Below are 20,536 nucleotides of genomic sequence, written 5' to 3'. Positions count from 1 at the left end.
TACAGAGTCAGCATATTGCCCCCAACAACAATCCGGGTCCTCATTTTACCCACCTCGGAAGAATGGAAGGCTGAGTCAACCCTGAGCCGGTGAGATTTGAACTGCCGAACTGCTGAACTAGCAGTCAGCTGAAGTAGCCTGCAGTGCTGCATTTAACCACTGTGCCACCTCGGCTCTGTCCGAGGGCATTTGCACCTCGGCTCTGTCCGAGGCGTCCAGGGCATTTCGCTCGTTACATTTTTGATTGGCTTGCAAGATCTAATTAGTGTATATCTTTGCAGCTGATAAAACTATCTTTAAATCATTAAATTGATACGGAGGTCAGAATTAAAACTCTTCTGAATCCTAGGATGTTACACATACATTCACATATTTCAAACAGGCATTTTGACACCAACCAAAACCTGCATTGATGTTCATCAAGTCAGCAAGTAGATTGGGAATCTCTGCTAAACCTTTCAGTCTTGAGCCAGAAACCCTCCAATAACTCAATTATTGGGCAGTTAATTTCCCTTGGAGAGAGGCTGAAGCATTCAGGCTCAGCTTCAGACAAAATATCCGTATTTGTAAAGCATACGTTTGTCTTACATAAAGGATTGGAGTTAAATCGTATGTTAAATTTGGAGGAAGCGTATGTTAAATTTGGAGAAATTATGTCTTACATAAAGGATTGGAGTTAAAGCGTATGTTAAATTTTAATAATAAGAAACGTACAACAATTAAAAAGCAGCTTTGTTGCTTAACTTTTACCAACTAAACATTTATCGATCACTCAGAATACGTAGGACTGTGTACATGTTCAAATCTCCTATTTCCCCATTTTTTCAAAAGCTTAAGACATTGCAAGGTGTAGCAAATGTGTTAACTTTTTAAGCATTTAACATAAGACAACCGTGGACCTGCAAATAATTTTATTGAGCTATTTTTTTTTTGGAAGAGGAAGCTGTCTGACATCGGAAATATATAAAAACCTCATGTAAAAAACAATTCAAAAGTGAAGATCGGGAGTTAATTGCAGACTTCAAACGAAGCGAGGGAAAAAAGTCGGCATCGAAGCGTTTAAACAATATCAGGAAATAAACGGCAGGTTGCAACTTGCCAGCTTTTAACACGGATATTCCCACGAGATTATAAAAAAGAAAAAAAATTGGACTGGAGAGAGAGGAAGCGGTTTCGTAACTCCCCGAGATTCTGATACTCGAGAAATAAGATTTTAAAAATGAAACCTTAAGGCCGGAAACCAAGTGGTTCCTTTAAAAAGCGCCGAGATGGCCAGGAAACGAAATTAAAAGTCTGGCAAAATACTGCAAGAGGAAAGGGCTAATTTGTTCAGCCGAGGTCTCCAGAGCTCCAGACAGAACGCGGCGTCACTTTAGCACGAGGAAATAAGTCGTCCAGCCAGCCAGCAACAGTGCTCCGAACAGGACGGTGTAACTGAACAGCACGAAAGCCAGGAGTTCCTTCAGGACCTTCAGGAAATGGAGAGTGAAGGATTCCTGCCCCATCCTGGATTTCAAAGGTGGTGGGGAAAACGGCATGAGAACAGCTTGGATCTGGGAGAGGGAAAGAAGGAAGGAAGGAGGGGAAGAAGAGAACGACAGAATGAAAGAGGCCACCCGAATGGAAGCTGCTTCGTGATCTACAACAGGGATTTAAAGCAGAGGATCGTAGGCAGAACTATACGGCCTAGTTCTGTCTTGGATCCTCGACGTAAGGCCACAACGGAGCCCAGCATTTCTGTCGTTAAGCGAGACGTTCGCCAAGTGAGCTTTGCCCCATGTTACGACCTTCCTTGCCACATTTATAGCAGTTAGCAATAGCAGTTAGACTTATATACCGCTTCATAGGGCTTTCAGCCCTAAGCGGTTTACAGATTTTTAGCAAATTGAGTCAGCAAATTGCCCCCACAGTCTGGGTCCTCATTTTACCAGCCTGATAGGTCAGTGCAGCTCCAGAGCCTCAAGATATATAGCTAATATATCCATTATTCCCAACCAAACCCAGTCATCAAAGCAGTCAATTCTTCCAGAGGGAACCTACTTTAATATTTAATGTTATAATTGCATCTAATGGATGGGCTGCCCGGAAAATAATGTTTCTGGTTTAGCGGTTATTCTACAAATAGTTCGCCATCTTTCCGTCCCCCCACCCCCCCAAAAATAGGGGAGGGAGCAGCTTTAAAATCAATCTGCCCCTCGAAATGGCTGCAATCTCTCTGTAATAATTCGATAGTGCCTAAACTTTATAAAAAGTCCGTTTTTAATCCCCCCATTTTTAGAAATATGCAGCCAGGGATCTAACAAAAGATAATGCTGTTATCTTTACACAGATTTGAAATATTTTGCTCTGAGCATGTTAATTATACTGATTTTTTTTCCCTTTTACAAGGGGAAAAAAAACCTGAAAGGACAGCTAGTAATTAATCTCACTTTAGTCCCAAAGGTGGGTGGGTGGGTGGGAAATGAAGCCCCTGCTAATTGAGACTATTATTTTTCTCTTCCCAACAAGGTACACATTAGAAAGCCAGCAAACCATTTTAATAAGAAGAAACGCAAAACAATTAAAAAGCAGCTTTGTTGCTTAACTTTTAGCAACTAAACATTTATCCATCACTCAGAATACGTAGGACTGAGTACATGTTCAAATCTCCTATTTCCCCATTTTTTCAAAAGCTTAAGACATTGCAAGGTGTAGCAAACGTGTTAACTTTTTAAGCATTTAACATCTACAATGTATTTCCTTTTTAAAAAGGACTTTCCGAGAATTTCCTTAAAATCCCCCAAATGTCTGTTTTTTTCAGTCACAGTGCATGTTCGGATCAGTGAACGTTATTTTGCGTAAGATTAGCCTTTTAATCGTTAAAATGCCGTAACCTCTTCTATAAAATTATTTTTTAAAAAAATCAGAGCAAATTATATTTCAATGCGGATAAATTGCTCACCGTTTTTTGGAGGGTGAAGGATCCTTCTCGTGGGGTTTTTTCTTCAGCGTGCGGCTTCTGGAAGTGGCTGGACTTCATCTGAAGAGGCAGCAGAAGGGTGCTCCCTATATATAACACGCCAGACGAGCGGAGAACTAACAAGAGGTGTGGTCAGAGAGAAATTCTGCAACGGGATACAGAGACTTTCTTTGTTCTTCCCTGCACAGGGAGGAAAAAAATATCCCGAGGCTTTTTAGAAATGAAAATAGAATGGAAATAATGAGGAAAGGGGTGTTTTTTTTTAAAAGGATACTTCCAGTACTTCCCCTGACGAAATACACGAGTGCAAAAACACACAGTGTCGTAAGTTTATCATCCTTTAAGATACTACTGGATTTTTCTCCTTTTCCAAACTAGGTTTTTTCTGTCTAGCCAATGGGTAGTATAAATCTAAGGATCCGTTGCTGAGAATGTGAGAGTAACTTTCTCCCCACTGTTGCAATGATAACGTTTACGGTGAAAGGGAGGGAGATTCACATGCTGAGCTGAAATCTTACCGAAAACACGTACACCCTGCTTGTTAAAAGATGTGTGGGGTTGTTCAACACAAAAGCAAATTATGACGAGAGTTAAATATACACAGAGAGCGTGTTCTGACCCCCCTCGTCCCACACCAACACACACTCCGAGCCAAAGATAAGTTACGGCATTTAATTAACAGACAGACAGGTCCTTGGCAGCAAACCGGCACAGACAAGCTTGAGCAGCAATCCAACATAGATAAGCTGTGGCAGCAATCTAGCCTGCCAGGCTCACAATAATGTTCTCCAACATTCAATCCTGCGTTGACTTCTGCAAGAGGGGCGTGCGCACAAGCAGTCCTTTTATAGTCTGGAGAGGAGCCTAATGACCACCAGCTGAGTGCAATTACCCCCTGTACTTGCGCAACTGTTCCTGACGCCTATTAGCTCTTCAGTGCCGGGCATCCAGGAACAACTCACTGCTGATGTCCGGCTCACTCTCCCTTGTCTCCTCCCCACTGGTCCAAGGCTCAGGCGCCTCCTGGTGGCCAACCAGCCTCTCTGCGCCCTGCTCGGAGTCGGAACCCTGTCCAGGGTCCTCCACATCCTCCAAAGCCGACTTATAGGGCCCCTCGCTGTCGGAGTCTGGTGGCAGCTCCAACGGCTCCTGTTGGGCCACAACAGAGTGCTAAAAACAGCACGTTTTCAAATTCAACGTCTGCTTTAAATCTCGCATCATTTGGGGCTTGGGTTTTGCTCAACCAGTTGTTTATGAGTCTGTGTGTATCTGTGTGTGTGTGTGTAGAAATGATCACTGGGCTCTAATCCCAGCAACAGACTGAAAATTAAATCGGATGTTCCCATCCGTGGAAACCATGGCCACATGGCCAAGTCCTTGGGTGACATTGTGCAGATGTCTCTGACTTGGGTACCATTTTCTCTCTCGGCAATTTGAACATCCCACGTAAATGTATTAAATTGTAAGGCAAAATTCACAATTCAGGTGCTGAAAATAACACCGGGCGGGGGGAGAGAGGATTGGAAGGGAAGAAAATGGCATAAGGCATTTCAGGCAGTTTGGCACTTTGCTTTTGCAATTATAACCAAATTTTTATGTGTTTGTTTAGTTTAGTTTAGTTTTAGTTTTATTGATCTTGTATGCCACCCACTCCCGAAGGACTCCGGGCGGCTTACAATAAAATAAGGGAGGGGGGTAATACACAAAACAACATATTAAAATGTACAACAGTCACAATTTCCGAGGGGCTGGGTATTTCGAAAGCCCCCCGGCCTGCTGGAGCAGCCAGGACATAACGGCTTTGTGGAAGGCTGGGAGGGTAGTGAGGGTCCGGATCTCCACGGGGAGATCGTTCCAGAGGGCTGGAGCTGCGACAGAGAAGGCCCTCCCCCGGGGAGTCGCCAGCCGACATTGGCTGGCAGATGGAATCCGGAGGAGACCTAACCTTGTGATCTAATTGGTCTGAGAGAGGTAATCGGTTTGTTTATTTTTACAACGTCCTACCTGTCAACAGCTTCTTCGGCTTCAACCTCAATAACACTCGGGCAAACAATCTCTACATGGGGCAGCCCTTGAAGAGCATTCGGAGACTTCAACTGGTCCAGAACACGGCCGCGCGAGCGATTGTGGGTGTACCTCGATACACCCACGTTACACCTATCCTCCGCGAGCTGCACTGGCTTCCAATCGGTCTCCGGATACGCTTCAAGGTGCTAGTTGTCACTTATAAAGCCCTTCATGGTATTGGACCTGTGATCTAATACTTGAGAGACCGCCTGCTGCCAATTACCTCCCAAAGACCCATTAGATCGCACAGGGCCGGCCTCCTCCGGGTTCCATCCACTAGCCAATGCCACCTGGCTACTACCCGGGGGAGGGCCTTCTCTGTTGCAGCTCCGGCCCTTTGGAACGAACTCCCCGCAGAGATTCGGACCCTCACCTCTCTCCCTGCTTTCCGAAAAGCTGTTAAAACCTGGCTGTGTCGGCAGGCCTGGGGTTGATGAGTTCCCTTCCCCTCTCGACCGGTGTGGTTGTTGGTCATTTTAATATGTTTATTTTGTACTTGTATGTTTCCCCTTCCCGTTTAAGTTGTTCGCCGCCCTGAGTCCCTTTAGGGAATAGGGCGGCATATAAATAAAATAAAACTTACACTTAAACAATCGATACGAACTCAAGGTCAACCGCTCCAAACTCGATTGCAGAAAATACGACTTCAGCCACAGAGAGGTCAACGCCTGGAATGCTCTCCCCGACTCCCTTGTTACATCCTCAAACCCCCAAAACTTCAACCTTAAACTGTCTACCGTGGACCTCACCCCATTCCTAAGAGGTCCGTAAAAGGGATGCGCATAAGCGCACCAGCGTGCCTTCCGCCCCTGTCCGGCTGCACCCAATTCATTCGTACTCATTTCCTTTGTCCATATTCATACTTACACCTGTTATCTTTTACAGGTTTGAGAAACTAAATGAATAAACTAAATAAATCTTGCATTATGCCTGGCTTTAGCCTGAAAAACACGTCACTGCTCTATTTAAAGGTTTATTTCCCCCTCCTGTTTAAGCTCTTCCTGGCTATTGCACCCTAAAAGGGCTCAATTATTCCCCTCCGCCTTCTTTCGCTGCTCGGCAAATGGACTCTAAATTTAATCAGGCGCTCTTATTATCGAATTATTACTCTGGTGATCAGCTAGGCCTTCATCAAGAGGAGACCGAAATCAAACTACCCAGGAAGCCGTTAGGATATAATGATCTCCCTTGAGACCCTGTCAACACTGTCCAGAAACAAGCTTAAATTTCCTGATTCTAAGGTTTTTGCATTTGTGGGGCTGTGGCACTTCTGAATATTGCTATTGCAAAAAGTGACGTTTAACGGGAAATAATTGTGTTGTTTTCACAAGGATACGGAGAGATTCTGCTGGCAGTTATCAATGTAGAAACTTGCACACGTCCAAAGAAGCAATCACACACACACACATGTAACAGGCTGGAAAATGCCTGCATTGGCGTCTTTATATAACATTTATCTTCTCGGATTTCGAAAGTATTATTCCAGCGCTTTTTAACCATGCTTGTTGGTAACTGAATGAGGTTTGATTAAACCAGAGGTCTTCAAACTTGGCAACTTTAAGACTTGTGGACTTTAAACTCCCAGAATTCTCCAGCCAGCATAGCTGGCTGGAGAATTCTAGGAGTTTAAAGTCCACAAGTCTTAAAGTTGCCAAGTTTGGGAACCCCTGGATTGAACAGTAGCGTCTTCTCCCAGTATCACCAATAATGTTCAGTGCAAATTTGTTCAATATTGAGTGCTTGTAAGCGTTTCGGGAGATATGAATGAGAAAAAGAGAGCGGGGTTTTTTCGAAATTGGCAGCAAAACAATATTTTGCAGGATTGGCGTAGAAACAAAGGGAGGAAAGGAGGATCGGGGTTAAAGCCATATGACCTAAAGGGACAGATCTCTTACAGATTCACACACTTTCAAGCTTTAGAAAGGGCAGCCCGAGAGGGAAAATGGATCGATTACGATCCACCAACACGATTGAGAAGAAAAAAAATAAATGAAAGAATACCAGTGGACTGAAGTAAGAAAACCAAGCTAACGACAGAACAGGAAGGAGGAGGGGAAAAACGTCCGTAAAGATTGTGGGAGATACATTTAGAAGCCGTAAGAAAAAGTCCGGGAATCACACTTGTGAATCACGCAAAGGAACGAACCAAAATGCAAGATTGCAGGATGAGTTTTCCTTCCGGGCTCCGTATTTTTTTTTAGAAAGCAGTTGAAAAAAACATAAAACCACCTTCCTTATCGTGACCCGACAAATGCGCGCACGACAAAAGCTGCCAACAAAACCACGGCACTAAAACCGCGACGTCATCAACGCGACGTCAACAGCACGCCGACAGAAGCGTGATTTAAGTTAAGGTAAGGGTTATGTTTAGGGTTAGGTTTAGGGTTAAGTTTACAGCGAGTTAGGGTTAGGTTTAGGGTTAGGTTAAGGGTTAGGTTAAGGGTTTGGTTTAGGGTTAGGTTTAGGTTTAGGGGTAGGTTTAGGGTTAGGTTTAGGGTTAGGTTTAGGGTTAGGTTAAGGGTTAGGTTAAGGGTTAGGTTTAGGGTTTGGTTTAGGTTTAGGGGTAGGTTTAGGGTTAGGTTTAGGGTTAGGTTAAGGGTTAGGTTTAGGGTTTGGTTTAGGGTTAGGGTTAGGTTTAGGGTTAGGTTAAGGGGTAGGTTTAGGGTTAGGTTAAGGGTTTGGTTTAGGGTTAGGTTAAGGGTTAGGTTTAGGGTTAGGTTAAGGGTTAGGTTAAGGGTTTGGTTTAGGGTTAGGTTTAGGTTTAGGGGTAGGTTTAGGGTTAGGTTTAGGGTTAGGTTTAGGGTTAGGTTTAGGGTTAGGTTAAGGGTTAGGTTAAGGGTTAGGTTTAGGGTTTGGTTTAGGTTTAGGAGTAGGTTTAGGGTTAGGTTTAGGGTTAGGTTAAGGGTTAGGTTTAGGGTTTGGTTTAGGGTTAGGGTTAGGTTTAGGGTTAGGTTAAGGGGTAGGTTTAGGGTTAGGTTAAGGGTTTGGTTTAGGGTTAGGTTAAGGGTTAGGTTTAGGGTTAGGTTAAGGGTTAGGTTAAGGGTTAGGTTTAGGGTTAGGTTTAGGGTTAGGTTTAGGGTTAGGTTAAGGGTTAGGTTTAGGGTTAGGTTAAGGGTTAGGTTAAGGGTTTGGTTTAGGGTTAGGTTTAGGTTTAGGTTAAGGGTTTGGTTTAGGGTTAGGTTTAGGGGTAGGTTTAGGGTTAGGTTTAGGGTTTGGTTTAGGTTTAGGGGTAGGTTTAGGGTTAGGTTTAGGGTTTGGTTTAGGGTTAGGGTTAGGTTTAGGGTTAGTTAAGGGGTAGGTTTAGGGTTAGGTTAAGGGTTAGGTTAAGGGTTTGGTTTAGGGTTAGGTTTAGGGTTAGGTTAAGGGTTAGGTTTAGGGGTAGGTTTAGGGTTAGGTTTAGGGTTAGGTTAAGGGTTAGGTTAAGGGTTAGGTTTAGGGTTAGGTTTAGGTTTAGGTTAAGGGTTTGGTTTAGGGTTAGGTTTAGGGTTATGTTTAGGTTTAGGGTTAGGTTTACAGTGCGCTTCCATCGCTGCGCTGTTGTCGCCGCGCTTCAGCGCTCTTTCATCGCCGCGCTTTAGAACTCGCGGTTTTGTCACCGCGGTTTTGTCGGGCGCGCTTTTGTCGTTCGCCCTTTTGTCGGTGAACCCTTCCTTATCAATCTGCAAGTCCAGGATCCACCTTCTCTCTTCCGTCTCTCCCGAGTCCGCGGTCCCACCTCGATCGAGTCCTGATCCCTGCTTCTCCTAGAAAGGCAGGGGCTCCAGCTTCTCCATCATAGATTTGATCCAGCTCGTCCCGTTGATCAGCTTGGTGGTGGCGATGACGTATTCGGTGCCGCCATCCTCCATCTGGGAGAGGAAGCGCAGCGCTGCGATTTCAGCGTAGGTCACGCCTCCCAGGAAGAAGACGAGAGTGATGCGGTTTTCTCCGTGCTGGCCTGGAATGATCGGAGGAAGGAGGGGGGGGGATATTGAAAACTGCCTTCCAAATTATGTGTTGTGTTCTCTGCCGCTCCTTTTCACCCACCCGACCGCCGTCGGTTCAAAAAACAACGAGAAACTCTATTATTGATGCTATTATTGGGAGTGTGAGCAAACGTTAACAGGGAGTCCTCAATTTCCGACCGGAATTGGGACTAGAATTTCTGTCGGTTGTTAAGTGAGCCATGGCTGGCTTTATACCTTTATTTGCCACGGTTGTTAAGCGAAACATTGCGGTTTGTTCAATGAATCCGGCTTCCTCCATTGACTCTCGTCAGACCGAATTGGATCGCTTGACCATGGGGATGACGGTCATAAGTATGAGGACATCGTAACTCACTTTTTTTTTGTAACTTTGAGCATTCACTAAACAAATGGACGTAAGACAAGGACTCCCTGCAATACCATCATGGAACATCTGCCACACAGGAGGAAGTGCGAAGTGCAATGCAGAATTTAAATGTGATTCATCATCATCAACATTTAATGACCCCAGAATCCCTTGCGGGGTGGAAACTGAATGAAACTGAGTTAGCAGAGCGTTTACTGGCCGGTTGCCTTTCTTGTCCCCAGTACGGAGTTTTTTTTTAAGAAGATAAAATTCTCATTGTGCCGAGAGAGAAATACCTGCCTCTACCTAGGATTGAACTCACAGCCTCCCCATTGTGAGGCGAGAGCGCCACCTCTAGGCCACCAAACCACTCCAGAAATTAAGCATGATAAAAAGAGCTGAGGTGGCGCAGTGGTTAAATGCAGCACTGCAGGCTACTTCAGCTGACTGCAGTTCTGCAGTTCTGCTGTTCAAATCTCACCGGTTCAAGGTTGACTCAGCCTTCCATCCTTCCGAGGTGGGTGAAATGAGGACCCGGATTGTTGTTGGGGGCGATATGCTGACTCTGTAAACCGCTTAGAGAGGGCTGAAAGCCCTATGAAGTGGTATATAAGTCTAACTGCTATTGCTATTGCTATCTATCTATCTATCCATCTATCTATCTATCTATCTATCTATCTATCTATCTATCTATCTATCTATCTATCTATCTCTATATCTCTATCTGTCTGTCTGTCTGTCTGTCTATCTATCTATCTATCTATGGATTGTTGGGGGCGATATGCTGACTCTGTAAACCGCTTAGAGAAGGCTGAAAACCCTATGAAGCGGTATATAAGTCTAACTGCTATTGCTATTGCTATCTATCTATCTATCTATCTATCTATCTATCTATCTATCTATCTCTATATCTCTATCTGTCTGTCTGTCTGTCTGTCTGTCTGTCTGTCTGTCTATCTATCTATCTATCTATCTATCTATCTATCTATCTATCTATCTATGGATTGTTGGGGGCGATATGCTGACTCTGTAAACCGCTTAGAGAAGGCTGAAAGCCCTATGAAGTGGAATATAAGTCTAACTGCTATTGCTATTGCTATCTATCTATCTATCTATCTATCTATCTATCTATCTATCTATCTATCTATCATCTATCTATCTATCTATCTATCTATCTATCTATCTATCTATCTATCTATCTATCTATCTATCTATCATCTATCTATCTATCTATCTATCTATCTATCTATCTATCTATCTATCTATCTATCTATCTATCTATGGATTGTTGGGGGCGATATGCTGACTCTGTAAACCGCTTAGAGAGGGCTGAAAGCCCTATGAAGTGGAATATAAGTCTAACTGCTATTGCTATTGCTATTGCTATCTATCTATCTATCTATCTATCTATCTATCTATCTATCTATCTATCTATCTATCATCTATCTATCTATCTATCTATCATCTATCTATCTATCTATCTATCTATCTATCTATCTATCTATCTATCTATCTATCTATCTATCTATGGATTGTTGGGGGCGATATGCTGACTCTGTAAACCGCTTAGAGAGGGCTGGAAGCCCTATGAAGTGGAATATAAGTCTAACTGCTATTGCTATTGCTATTGCTATTGCTATCTATCTATCTATCTATCTATCTATCTATCTATCTATCTATCTATCTATCTATCTATCATCTATCTATCTATCTATCTATCTATCATCTATCTATCATCTATCTATCTATCTATCTATCTATCTATCATCTATCTATCTATCTATCTATCTATCTATCTATCTATCTATCTATCTATCTATCTATCTGATTGTTGGGGGCAATATGCTGACTCTGTAAACCGCTTAGAGAGGGCTGAAAGCCCTATGAAGTGGAATATAAGTCTAACTGCTATTGCTATTGCTATTGCTATTGCTATCTATCTATCTATCTATCTATCTATCTATCTATCTATCTATCTATCTATCTATCTATCTATCTATCTATCTATCATCTATCTATCTATCTATCTATCTCTATCTGTCTGTCTATCTATCTATCTATCTATCTAATCAACTATCTATGTATCTATCTATCTATAGTATCTATCTATCTATCATCTATCTATCTATCTATCTATCTATCTATCTATCTATCTATCTATCTATCTATCTATCTATCTATCTATCTATCTATCTATCTATCTATCGGATTGTTGGGGGCGATATGCTGACTCTGTAAACCGCTTAGAGAGGGCTGAAAGCCCTAGGAAGCGGTATATAAGTCCAACTGCTATTGCTATCACATGTAATCAAGGTTCTTTGGGTTACTGTAATATTTTGGAAACAACGGGGTTTGGTCAGCTCCCACAGTGACCAATCACCCCATTTATGTGGCCACTGGAACCCCGCAGCCCTCCTCGTCCACACTCCCGGAGCACTTCAGAGAAATATTCCGGTTGAACGGGAGCATCCAAAGAGACTTACGTTTTTTCTGGAGTCCGGTTGGCAGCTGTTGCCTCTCTTCAAAATGCGGACCAGGAAGTATTTTCAAGACTTCCTCAATGCTTCGCCAACCCGGGCGGGCCAGCAGCTGCGCCAGGCGGACGCTCAGAGGCGCATACCCGCTGTAGACGTAGGAGATGTCGTTCGGGTTCTGCAGGAGAAGCAAAGACAGGGTGGGATTGAAGAGGGGACAGCGGCTTAACCCGAGAGTCGTCTTTTCAAAGGCTGCCGAGGGGAGCTTGCCTGTTCGTTGACGTCGTCCATCCACAAACGCAGCGTTTTCCGGATGGTTGGGTAGTTATTCCGGCTGCCCAACTGGGGCTTCAGAAGCCCGGCCTTTTCTAGGTTGTTCAAGGTCAGGATGTGTTCGTAGCCGTAAGTCTGCAACAAGCACAAGGGGTTGGAGTTTGAGTTTCATTTTATTTATAGGGACCTTTCAGCGTCGGTTATTTAGGACGAGTTTAACTCCCGAGATGGTACAAGCTGAATTGAATTGAATTTATTGCGTTTATATGCCGCCCTTTTCCCCGAAGGGGACTCAATACACAATTTAAAAGCACACAACAACCATACCATTCGAGGTGGGGGCAAAAGCTCTTTAGCCCCAGGCCTGTCGGAACAGCCAGGTTTTAAGGGCTTTGCCGAAGGCCTGGAGGGTGGTGAGGGTTCGAATCTCCACGGGGAGTTCGTTCCAGAGGGTTGGAGCAGCCACAGAGAAGGCTCTCCTCCGGGTAGTCGCCAGTCGGCATTGGCCGGCGGATGGAATTCGGAGGAGGCCTAATCTGTGGGATCTAATCGGTCTGTTGGAGGTAATTGGCAGTAGGCGGTCTCTCAAGTACCCAGGTCCAATACCATGAAGGGCTTTATAAGTGACGACTAGCACCTTGAAGCGTATCCGAAGACCAATAGGCAGCCAGTGCAGCTCGCGGAGGATAGGTGTTACGTGGGTGAACCGAGGTGCACCCACAATCGCTCGCGCGGCTGCATTCTGGACAAGCTGGAGTCTCCGAATGCTCTTCAAGGGCTGCCTCCTTGCCAGGTTGAAAGGGAAGGGAGGGAGGGAGGGGAATCAGGATTTTCAAATCTATGAAATCAGTGTTGGCTGGCGGGCCCCCGGAGGAGAGCCTTCTCTGTGGCTGCTCCGACCCTGTGGAATCAGCTACCCCCGGAGACCTTACCCACTCTCATGGCCTTCAGAAAAGCTGTTAAGACCTGGCTGTTCCGGCAGGCCTGGGGGCTGTTGACCTTATTGTCAAGGTCCAGCCCCGATTAGAATGTATGCGTGTTGTGAATTTTAAACTATTCTTTTATTTTGCTTTTCTTTTTCTTCTTTCTTTGTAAGCCGCCCGGAGTCCTTCGGGATTGGGCGGCCTATGAATTTAATAAATAAAATAAATAAATTTAATAATTTAATAAATAAAATGAATTCATTTCAGCTTTCCTTTCAAGGATTGGAAAGTCCAGTTGTGCCATTAAAAAGGATTTGCGACCGCTCGCCATTTCTAGCCTGCACTTTTAGCCCACGGACAATTTTCAGAGGAAATTATATACAATTATAACAAGCATTGAAAGAAGAAGAAAAAAAAAAACAAGCTTCACTGTAAAGGTTCAGGTTCCCCTTATGTGCTAGTCGTTCCTGACTCTAGGGGGCAGTGCTCATCTCTGTTTCAAAGCCAAACAGCCAGCTCTGTCCGAAGACGTCTCCGGGGTCATGTGGCTGGCATGACTCAACACCGAAGGCGCACGGAAGTCTGTTCCCTTCCCACCAAAGGTGGCTCCTGTTTTTCTACTTGCATTTTTTAATGTGCTTTCGAACTGCTAGGTTGGCAGAAGCTGGGACGAGTAACGGGAGCTCCCTCCGTTACGCGGCGCTGGGGATTCGAACCGCCGAACTTTCTGATCGACAAGCTCAGCGTCTTAGCCCCTGAGCCACCGTGTCCCTTAAGCTTCACTGACTACTGCATGTTCAAGGAAAACAAATAAATCGTAAGGCAGGATAAAATATCTTGATCTTTTCATTGATTTTTTCTTTCTTTCTTTATCTGACTGTTTTTGTTCTACAAAACAGCTCCAACCAAGCTGTATCAATACAGTTGCAGGAACTGGGTGTGTCTCGTTTAATGAAAAGAAGAACCAGGGGAGACAGGATAGCAGTCTTCTGATATCTCAGGGGTTGCCCCAAAGAAGAGGGAGTCAAACTATTCCCCAAAGCACCTGAGGGCAGGACAAGAAGCAATGGGTGGAAACTAATCAAGGAGAGAAGCAACTTAGAACTGAGGAGAAATTTCCTGACAGTGAGAACAATGAATCAGTGGAACAGAAGTTGCCTCCAGAAATTGTGAATGCTCCAACACTGGAAGCCTTTAAGAAGATGCTGGATAGCCATTTGTCTGAAGTGGTGTAGAGTTTCCTGCCTAAGCAGGGGGTTGGACTAGAAGACCTCCAAGGTCCCTTCCAACTCTGCTATTGTATTGTATTGTATTGATGTAGAAAAGATGTGGAGACTCTAGAAAGAATGGAGAGAAGAGCAACAAAGAGGATTAGGGGACTGGAGGCTAAAACATATGAAGAACGGTTACAGGAACTGGGGATGTCTAGTTTAATAGAAAGAAGGACTAGGGGAGACAGGATAGCAGCCTTCCAATATCTCAGGGGTTGCCCCAAAGAAGAGGAAGTCAAGCTATTCTCCAAGGCACCTGAGGGCAGGACAAGAAGCAATGGGTGGAAACTAATCAAGGAGAGAAGCAACTTAGAACCAAGGAGGAATTTCTGACAGTGAAAACAATCAGTGGAACAGAAGTTGCCTCCAGAAGTTGTGAATCCTCCAACACTGGAAGTCTTTAAGAAGATGCTGGATAGCCATTTGTCTGAAGTGGTGTAGGGTTTCCTGCCTAAGCAGGGGGTTGGACTAGAAGTCCTCTAAGGTCCCTTCCAACTCTGCTATTCTATTCTAATATTTGCCTTGGAAGAAGCCTAACCTGGAGAATTTCTCTCTTGTAATGATCCAGCACTTTCTGTTTTAAGCCGCTGTTGCACACCGACTGCAGGCAAACGAGCCTTAGTATCTTAATCAAAGGATACTTTCGGGCAATGCAGTCTTCTACGTAGCTGTTGATCTGTGGAGAAGGAGGAGGAGAAAAAAATAAAATCCAGTTCAAATTTTCAACCAAAATCACCCGCTTGCAAAGAGGGTTTACCTTCCCTGCTGAAGAAGATATGGGAGAGTTTCCGTGCTGACAATCTTTCGCGCCAATCCTACACAAAGGCTGCCTTTCCACCCATCCGGTTTTCGTTCACCCATGCCGGCTGGAGGATTCTGGGAGTCGAAGCCCACCCATCTTGTAAGCCCGCCGAAGTAGAGGAAGACTGGCAAAAAGGACTAGTTTGGCCCACAGCTAACCTGGCTTTCAAAGGTGCTTAAACCCCAAAATTATGGATGCCAGTTTTGGGGTGTGAATGCCCCCCCCCCCCCCCGGCCAGATATACATCCTTTCAATTCCACGGGAAATTAAGTTTGTGCAAAACACGTCAAGCTGTTTTGAGGAAATATTGGCCTACCTTATCGGTATCTATGCCGGACATAAATTCTTGCTCCACTGTTAAATTATCGAAAAAGTCTTCGGAGGCTTAGAATAGAAAAATGAAACCAGTTGTAAAGAAGGGACGTTAACGGGATCCTCAGATATTTTCATAGCAGGGAGACCGCTGAGATCTGGCCAATGGCCAATACCAAAGGTTCGGCCTGATCCTCATTCAATACAATACAATAGCAGAGTTGGAAGGGACCTTGGAGGTCTTCTAGTCCAACCCCCTGCCTAGGCAGGAAACCCTACACCGTTTCAGACAAATGACTATCCAACATCTTCTTTAAAACTTCTAGTGTTGGAGCATTCACAACTTCTGGTGGCAGGTTCTTCCACTGATTCATTGTTCTCACTGTCAGGAAATTTCTCCTTAGTTCTAAGTTGCTTCTCTCCTTGATTAGTTTCCACCCATTGCTTCTTGTTCTACCCTCAGGTGCCTTGGAGAATAGTTTGACTCCCTCTTCTTTGTGGCAACCCCTGAGATATTGGAAGACTGCTATCATGTCTCCCCTGGTCCTCCTTTTCATTAAACTAGACATCCCCAGTTCCTGCAACTGTTCTTCATATGTTTTAGCCTCCAGTCCCCTCATCATCTTTGTTGCTCTTCTCTGCACTCTTTCTAGAGTCTCCACATCTTTTCTACATCGTGGCGACCAAAACTGGATGTAGGATTCCAAGTGTGGCCTTATAAAGTGGTATTAACCCTTCACGTGATCTTGATTCCATCCCTCTGTTGATGCAGCCTAGAACTGTGTTGGCTTTTTTGGCAGCTGCTGCACACGGCTGGCTCCTATTTAAATGCTTGTCCACTAGGACTGCAAGATCCTATTCAAAAGGGGAAACCTATCCCCCCCCTTACGTCCGTCCCCCGAAAAAGATACTCTCGAGTTACTTACTGGTGATGTCTTTCACGAGCTCCGCGATGGAGGTGTGGTTCGCCAAAGAGCTCCTGGCAGCCTGCATGTGGGGCAGCTGTGAGACGAACTGCTTGATCTCCCCCACGGTTTTGGCGTGGTGCCTTTCCTAAGAATAGCAATAGCAGTTATAGCAGTTAGACTTATATACCGCTTCATAGGGCTTTCAGCCCTCTCTAAGCGGTTTACAGAGTCAGCATATCGCCCCCACAATCTTCCTCTTCCACATTTTATTTACCTATAATAATTCCACTTGGATCAACTAGTAACAAACTACACTATTTATTTATTTATTTATTAGACTTATATACCGCTTCATAGAGCTTTCAGCCCTCTCTAAGCGGTTTACAGATCTTTAGCAAATTGAGTCAGCAAATTGCAAATTGCCCCCACAGTCTGGGTCCTCATTTCACCCACCTCGGAAGGATGGAAGGCTGAGTCAACCTTGAGCCGGTGAGATTAGAACCGCCGAACTGCAGATAGCAGTCAGCTGAAGTGGCCTTGCAGTACTGCACCCTAACCACTGCGCCACCTCGGCTCTTGAAACATAAATCAAGAGAGTCCAGAGCCGTCCAATGCCTATACATTGTATTCCCAACACTGGAAGCTTTTAAAGAGAGGCTGGATGATTGTCTGAAGCGGTGTAGGGTTTCCTGCCTAAGCAGGGGGTTGGACTAGAAGACCTCCAAGGTCCCTTCCAACTCTTGTCATTCTATTCTAAAGCAAAGTACACTTGTTCCTCTTTCTGGCTTCCTAATTTTGAACAGTTACAGGAAGTCTTCCAAGGAAAAACATCCTTCATTCAATTGACTTTGTTATCAGAATTCAGCTTCCCAAAAATCATAGGGTCTTGGGTTTTTTTTCTTGTTTTATTTTAAAAGGAGGCCTCGGAAGGTTTGGAAAACGTTCAAGAGGAGGATGACTTGAAGAGGTAAGTGATGGCTGGCTAGCCCAAGGTTGCGTGATTGTGTTTGCGTGTGTGTTTCCCTTCAAACAGTGTAATTGGTAGCACGGAGCCCGCAAACTCCCAATCTTTTTAGAATGCAGCTGGGTAAAAAAGCACAGAAAGTCCTTGACTTATAACAAGTTTGCTTTGTGACCAAAGTTACAGCGGAACTGGGGGGGAGGAAAAATATGACTTTTTCACACATTTAGTATTCTGTTATTAATGGGAGGCAGACGCCTTTGAACTCTGATCTGCTGCCTTCGTTGTTTTTGCAAATAAATCAAGGCTGTGAACATATCCAACACGCCTTCCTCCTCCTATTTTCCCCCTAACAACAACAACCCTGTGAGGTGACAGAGGGACTGGCTGGCTTTCATGCTTAAGGCGGAACTGGAACTCACCGTCTCCTGGTGACTGGCCCAAAGTCACCCGGCTGTTTTTCAAGGCTAAGGTGGACCTAGAACTCACGGTCTCCCCCTTTCTAGCCTGACACTTTAACCACTAGACTAAACCAGCTGTCATCTCCACTCCCCCTCTCCCGGCAGCCCTATTAAGCGTATCTGGATTCCACTCCTTTCTCATGACAGTTAAGTGTTTTGACCCCCTCCTCCATCCAGTAATGAAAGCCGAGACAAGCTTAACTGGAATCTACTTTAATAGCAAGGAACCAAAACCTCGGTGGCTGAAAGCCAAGCAGAACAAACAGATAAGGACCTTGGCAGCAACTCAGACAAACCTTGGCAGCAATCCAGCCTGCCAAGCTAGTTACAAAAGTTCTCCAACTTTTAGTCAATGCGTTGACTTCTGCAAGAGGAGTGTGTGCACAAGCAGTCCTTTTATAGTCCGGAGAGGAGCCTAATGACCACCAGCTGAGCACAATTACCTCCTGTAATTGCGTAATTGTTCCTGACGCCTAATACCTCTTCGATGGCATGCATCCAGGAACAACTCACTGCTGGCCTCCGGCTCACTCTCCCTTGTCTCCTCCCCACTGGTCCAAGGTTCAGGCGCCTCCTGGTGGCCAACCAGCCTCTCTGCGCCCTGCTCGGAGTCGGAACCCTGTCCAGGGTCCTCCACCTCCTCCAGAGCCGACTCATCGGGCCCCTCGCTGTCCGAGTCTGGTGGCAGCTCCAACGGCTCCTGCTGGGCCACAACAGTTAAGTATCCACTTTGCTTCATTGAGATTGACAGAAGTCACCACACGTCGTTTTTCATATTATGAGAAGATCAGAAAAGTCTTCTCTGGGATCAACTCCCCTCCTCCCCCCACATCCAACTGCTAAAGAATGTCCAAATGTCCAAAAAGCAACTTCACTGGACATGTCCAGTTTTATTCCTGTTCCAGGAGAAACGTAAAGGTGTATTTTTCGGTAGGCTGAAGGGAAACTGGGACAAGAATCTTCGGCTGGGATCCCTCAAAGTGTCAACTGGCTCACCTACTTAAGTGGCATTTATAGGTATAACTCACTTCCCAGCAAAACTCCCAAGTAGAAGAAATGGATCTCAGGAACATCCCTCAATTTCCAAAGATTTGTTTTAATGCTCATGTTTTTTTAAGTTCTGTATTTTTACTATGCCTTTTCTTTCTTTCAAATCTTGAATTTTGGACTGAGAATCTGGGTGGGGGGAAAAAAAATCAGACCTGCAGCTTCCTAAATCCCCCTCCTCACCGTCTTGGAGAAATGATCATCTGGCAAATCTCTGGCGGCTTTTCAAAGCAGGATTAGTGGAATTATCTCCATAGCAATGAAAAGCAGAGCGTGTGTAACTCTTAAGGACCGGATAACTGCAAAGTGTAATGATCTATTAATTAACCCACCGAAATTCATAATCTATATCCAGCTTTTTCAGGGGAGAAAGAGAGAGAGAGAAGGGGGGAGGGAGGGAGGGGAAAAAGAAAGAGAGGGGAGAGAAAGAGAGAGAAAAAAGAGAGAGGAGAGAGGGAGAGAAAGAAAGAGAGAGGGGGGAGGGAGAGAAAAGAGAGAGGGAGAGAAAGAGAGGGAGAGAGAAGGAAAGAGACAGAGAGAGGGAGAGAGAAAGAGAGGAGAGTGGGAGAGAGAGAAGGAAAGACAGAAAGAGTGAGAAAGAGAGGGGGGAAAGACAGAAAGAGAGAGAGAGAGGGAGGGACAGAAAGAGAAAGAGAGGGGGAGAGAAAGAAAGAGGAGGGAGAGAAGGAAAAAGAGTAAGTGAGAAAGAGAGAGAGGGAGGGGAGAGAAAAAGAGAGAGGAAGAGAGAGAGGGAAAGAGAGAGAGAAAGAGGGGGAGAAAGAAAGTGAAGGAGAAGAGGAGAGAAAGAGAAGGAAAGACAGAAAGAGAGTGAGAGAGAGAAAGAGAGGGGGAGAGAAAGAGAGGGAGGGACAGAAAGAAAAAGAGAGGGGGAGAGAAAGAGAGAGAGAGAAAGAGAGGAGAAAGGAAAAAGAGTGAAAGTGAGAGAGAGGGGGGAGGAGAGAGAAAGAGAGAGACAGGGGGGAGAGAGAGAAAAGAGGGGAAGAAGAAAATGAAAGAGAGAGGAGAGAGAGAGAAGGAAAGAAAGAGAGTGAGAGAGAGTGAGAGAGCGAAAGAGAGGGGGGAGAGAAAGAGAGGGAGGGACAGAAGAAAAAGAGAGGGGAGAGAAAGGAGAGAAGAAAAAGTGAGTGAGAGATAGAGGGAGGGAAGGAAGGGGAGAGGGGAGAGAGGAAAGAGAGAGAGAGAGAGAAGGGAGGAGAAGAAAGACAAGAAGAGAGAGAAGAAGAGAGAAGGGAAGAAGAGAGACCGGAAAGAGAGTGAGAGAGAGAGATGGGGAAAGAAGAAAGAGAGAGGATGAGAGAGAAAGAGAGACAGACAGAGAAAATTGTACAAATCCCACACGCTCACTGACAAGTTGTCACAACGGAGGGAAGTGCCAACGCTGCGCATGGCAAGCCCAGGCAGGGAGCCCATAACAAATGCTGGCCATTAAGGGCCGTTTCATTATCACCTATTAAATCTGACGATGTTTTCCTTCCTTCCTTCCTGTGTCACGAGTACGAATCTCCCTCTCGGATCAATTCCGGAGCTCAGCTACTCCTGGCTCAAGAGAGAAACTTTCCCACTGCCGCTGCACAAAAATTATGCACAACAACAACAACAACAAAAATCCTCAACTTAAGAGCCCAAAATGTCCGTTGTGAGACGTTGGTTCAGGGAGGTTTCTCCCATTTTACGCCCTCCCTTGCCACAGCCGTTCAGTGAATCATCGTTGTTGAATAAGTCAAGGTGGGGGGGGGGGGGAAACAT

General features: G+C 45.0%; 2 protein-coding genes across 2 annotated transcripts in view; both read right to left on the bottom strand.

The window, feature by feature from the left end:
* Positions 1-111: 111 nt before the first annotated feature.
* LOC106551343 (uncharacterized) lies at positions 112-3,883 on the bottom strand. The gene is made up of 2 exons (XM_087705499.1): positions 2,942-3,883; positions 112-1,553 (listed from the first exon to the last, which is right to left on the bottom strand). Exons 1-2 carry the CDS (start codon positions 3,017-3,019, stop codon positions 1,368-1,370), a joined length of 264 nt encoding a protein of 87 aa, XP_087561625.1. The 5' UTR covers positions 3,020-3,883; the 3' UTR covers positions 112-1,367.
* A 4,655-nt stretch (positions 3,884-8,538) lies between these two features.
* Positions 8,539-20,536, bottom strand: part of VPS33A (VPS33A core subunit of CORVET and HOPS complexes) — a 21,539-nt gene continuing 9,541 nt past the window's right edge. The window contains 6 exon segments of the mRNA XM_087705498.1: positions 8,539-8,963; positions 11,821-11,989; positions 12,082-12,219; positions 14,817-14,954; positions 15,397-15,464; positions 16,319-16,445. Coding sequence (XP_087561624.1) covers positions 8,770-8,963; positions 11,821-11,989; positions 12,082-12,219; positions 14,817-14,954; positions 15,397-15,464; positions 16,319-16,445 — 834 coding nt within the window. The 3' untranslated portion in view covers positions 8,539-8,769.

The sequence above is a fragment of the Thamnophis sirtalis genome, unplaced genomic scaffold (genome assembly GCF_051295495.1).
Source record: "Thamnophis sirtalis isolate CommonGarterSnake01/CBP01778 unplaced genomic scaffold, rThaSir2_p1.2 scaffold_2, whole genome shotgun sequence".
NCBI classification, from domain to species: Eukaryota; Metazoa; Chordata; class Lepidosauria; order Squamata; family Natricidae; genus Thamnophis; species Thamnophis sirtalis.
The sequence above is the reverse complement of the archived record's forward strand: the minus strand, read 5'-3'. Positions and strand labels throughout refer to the sequence as shown.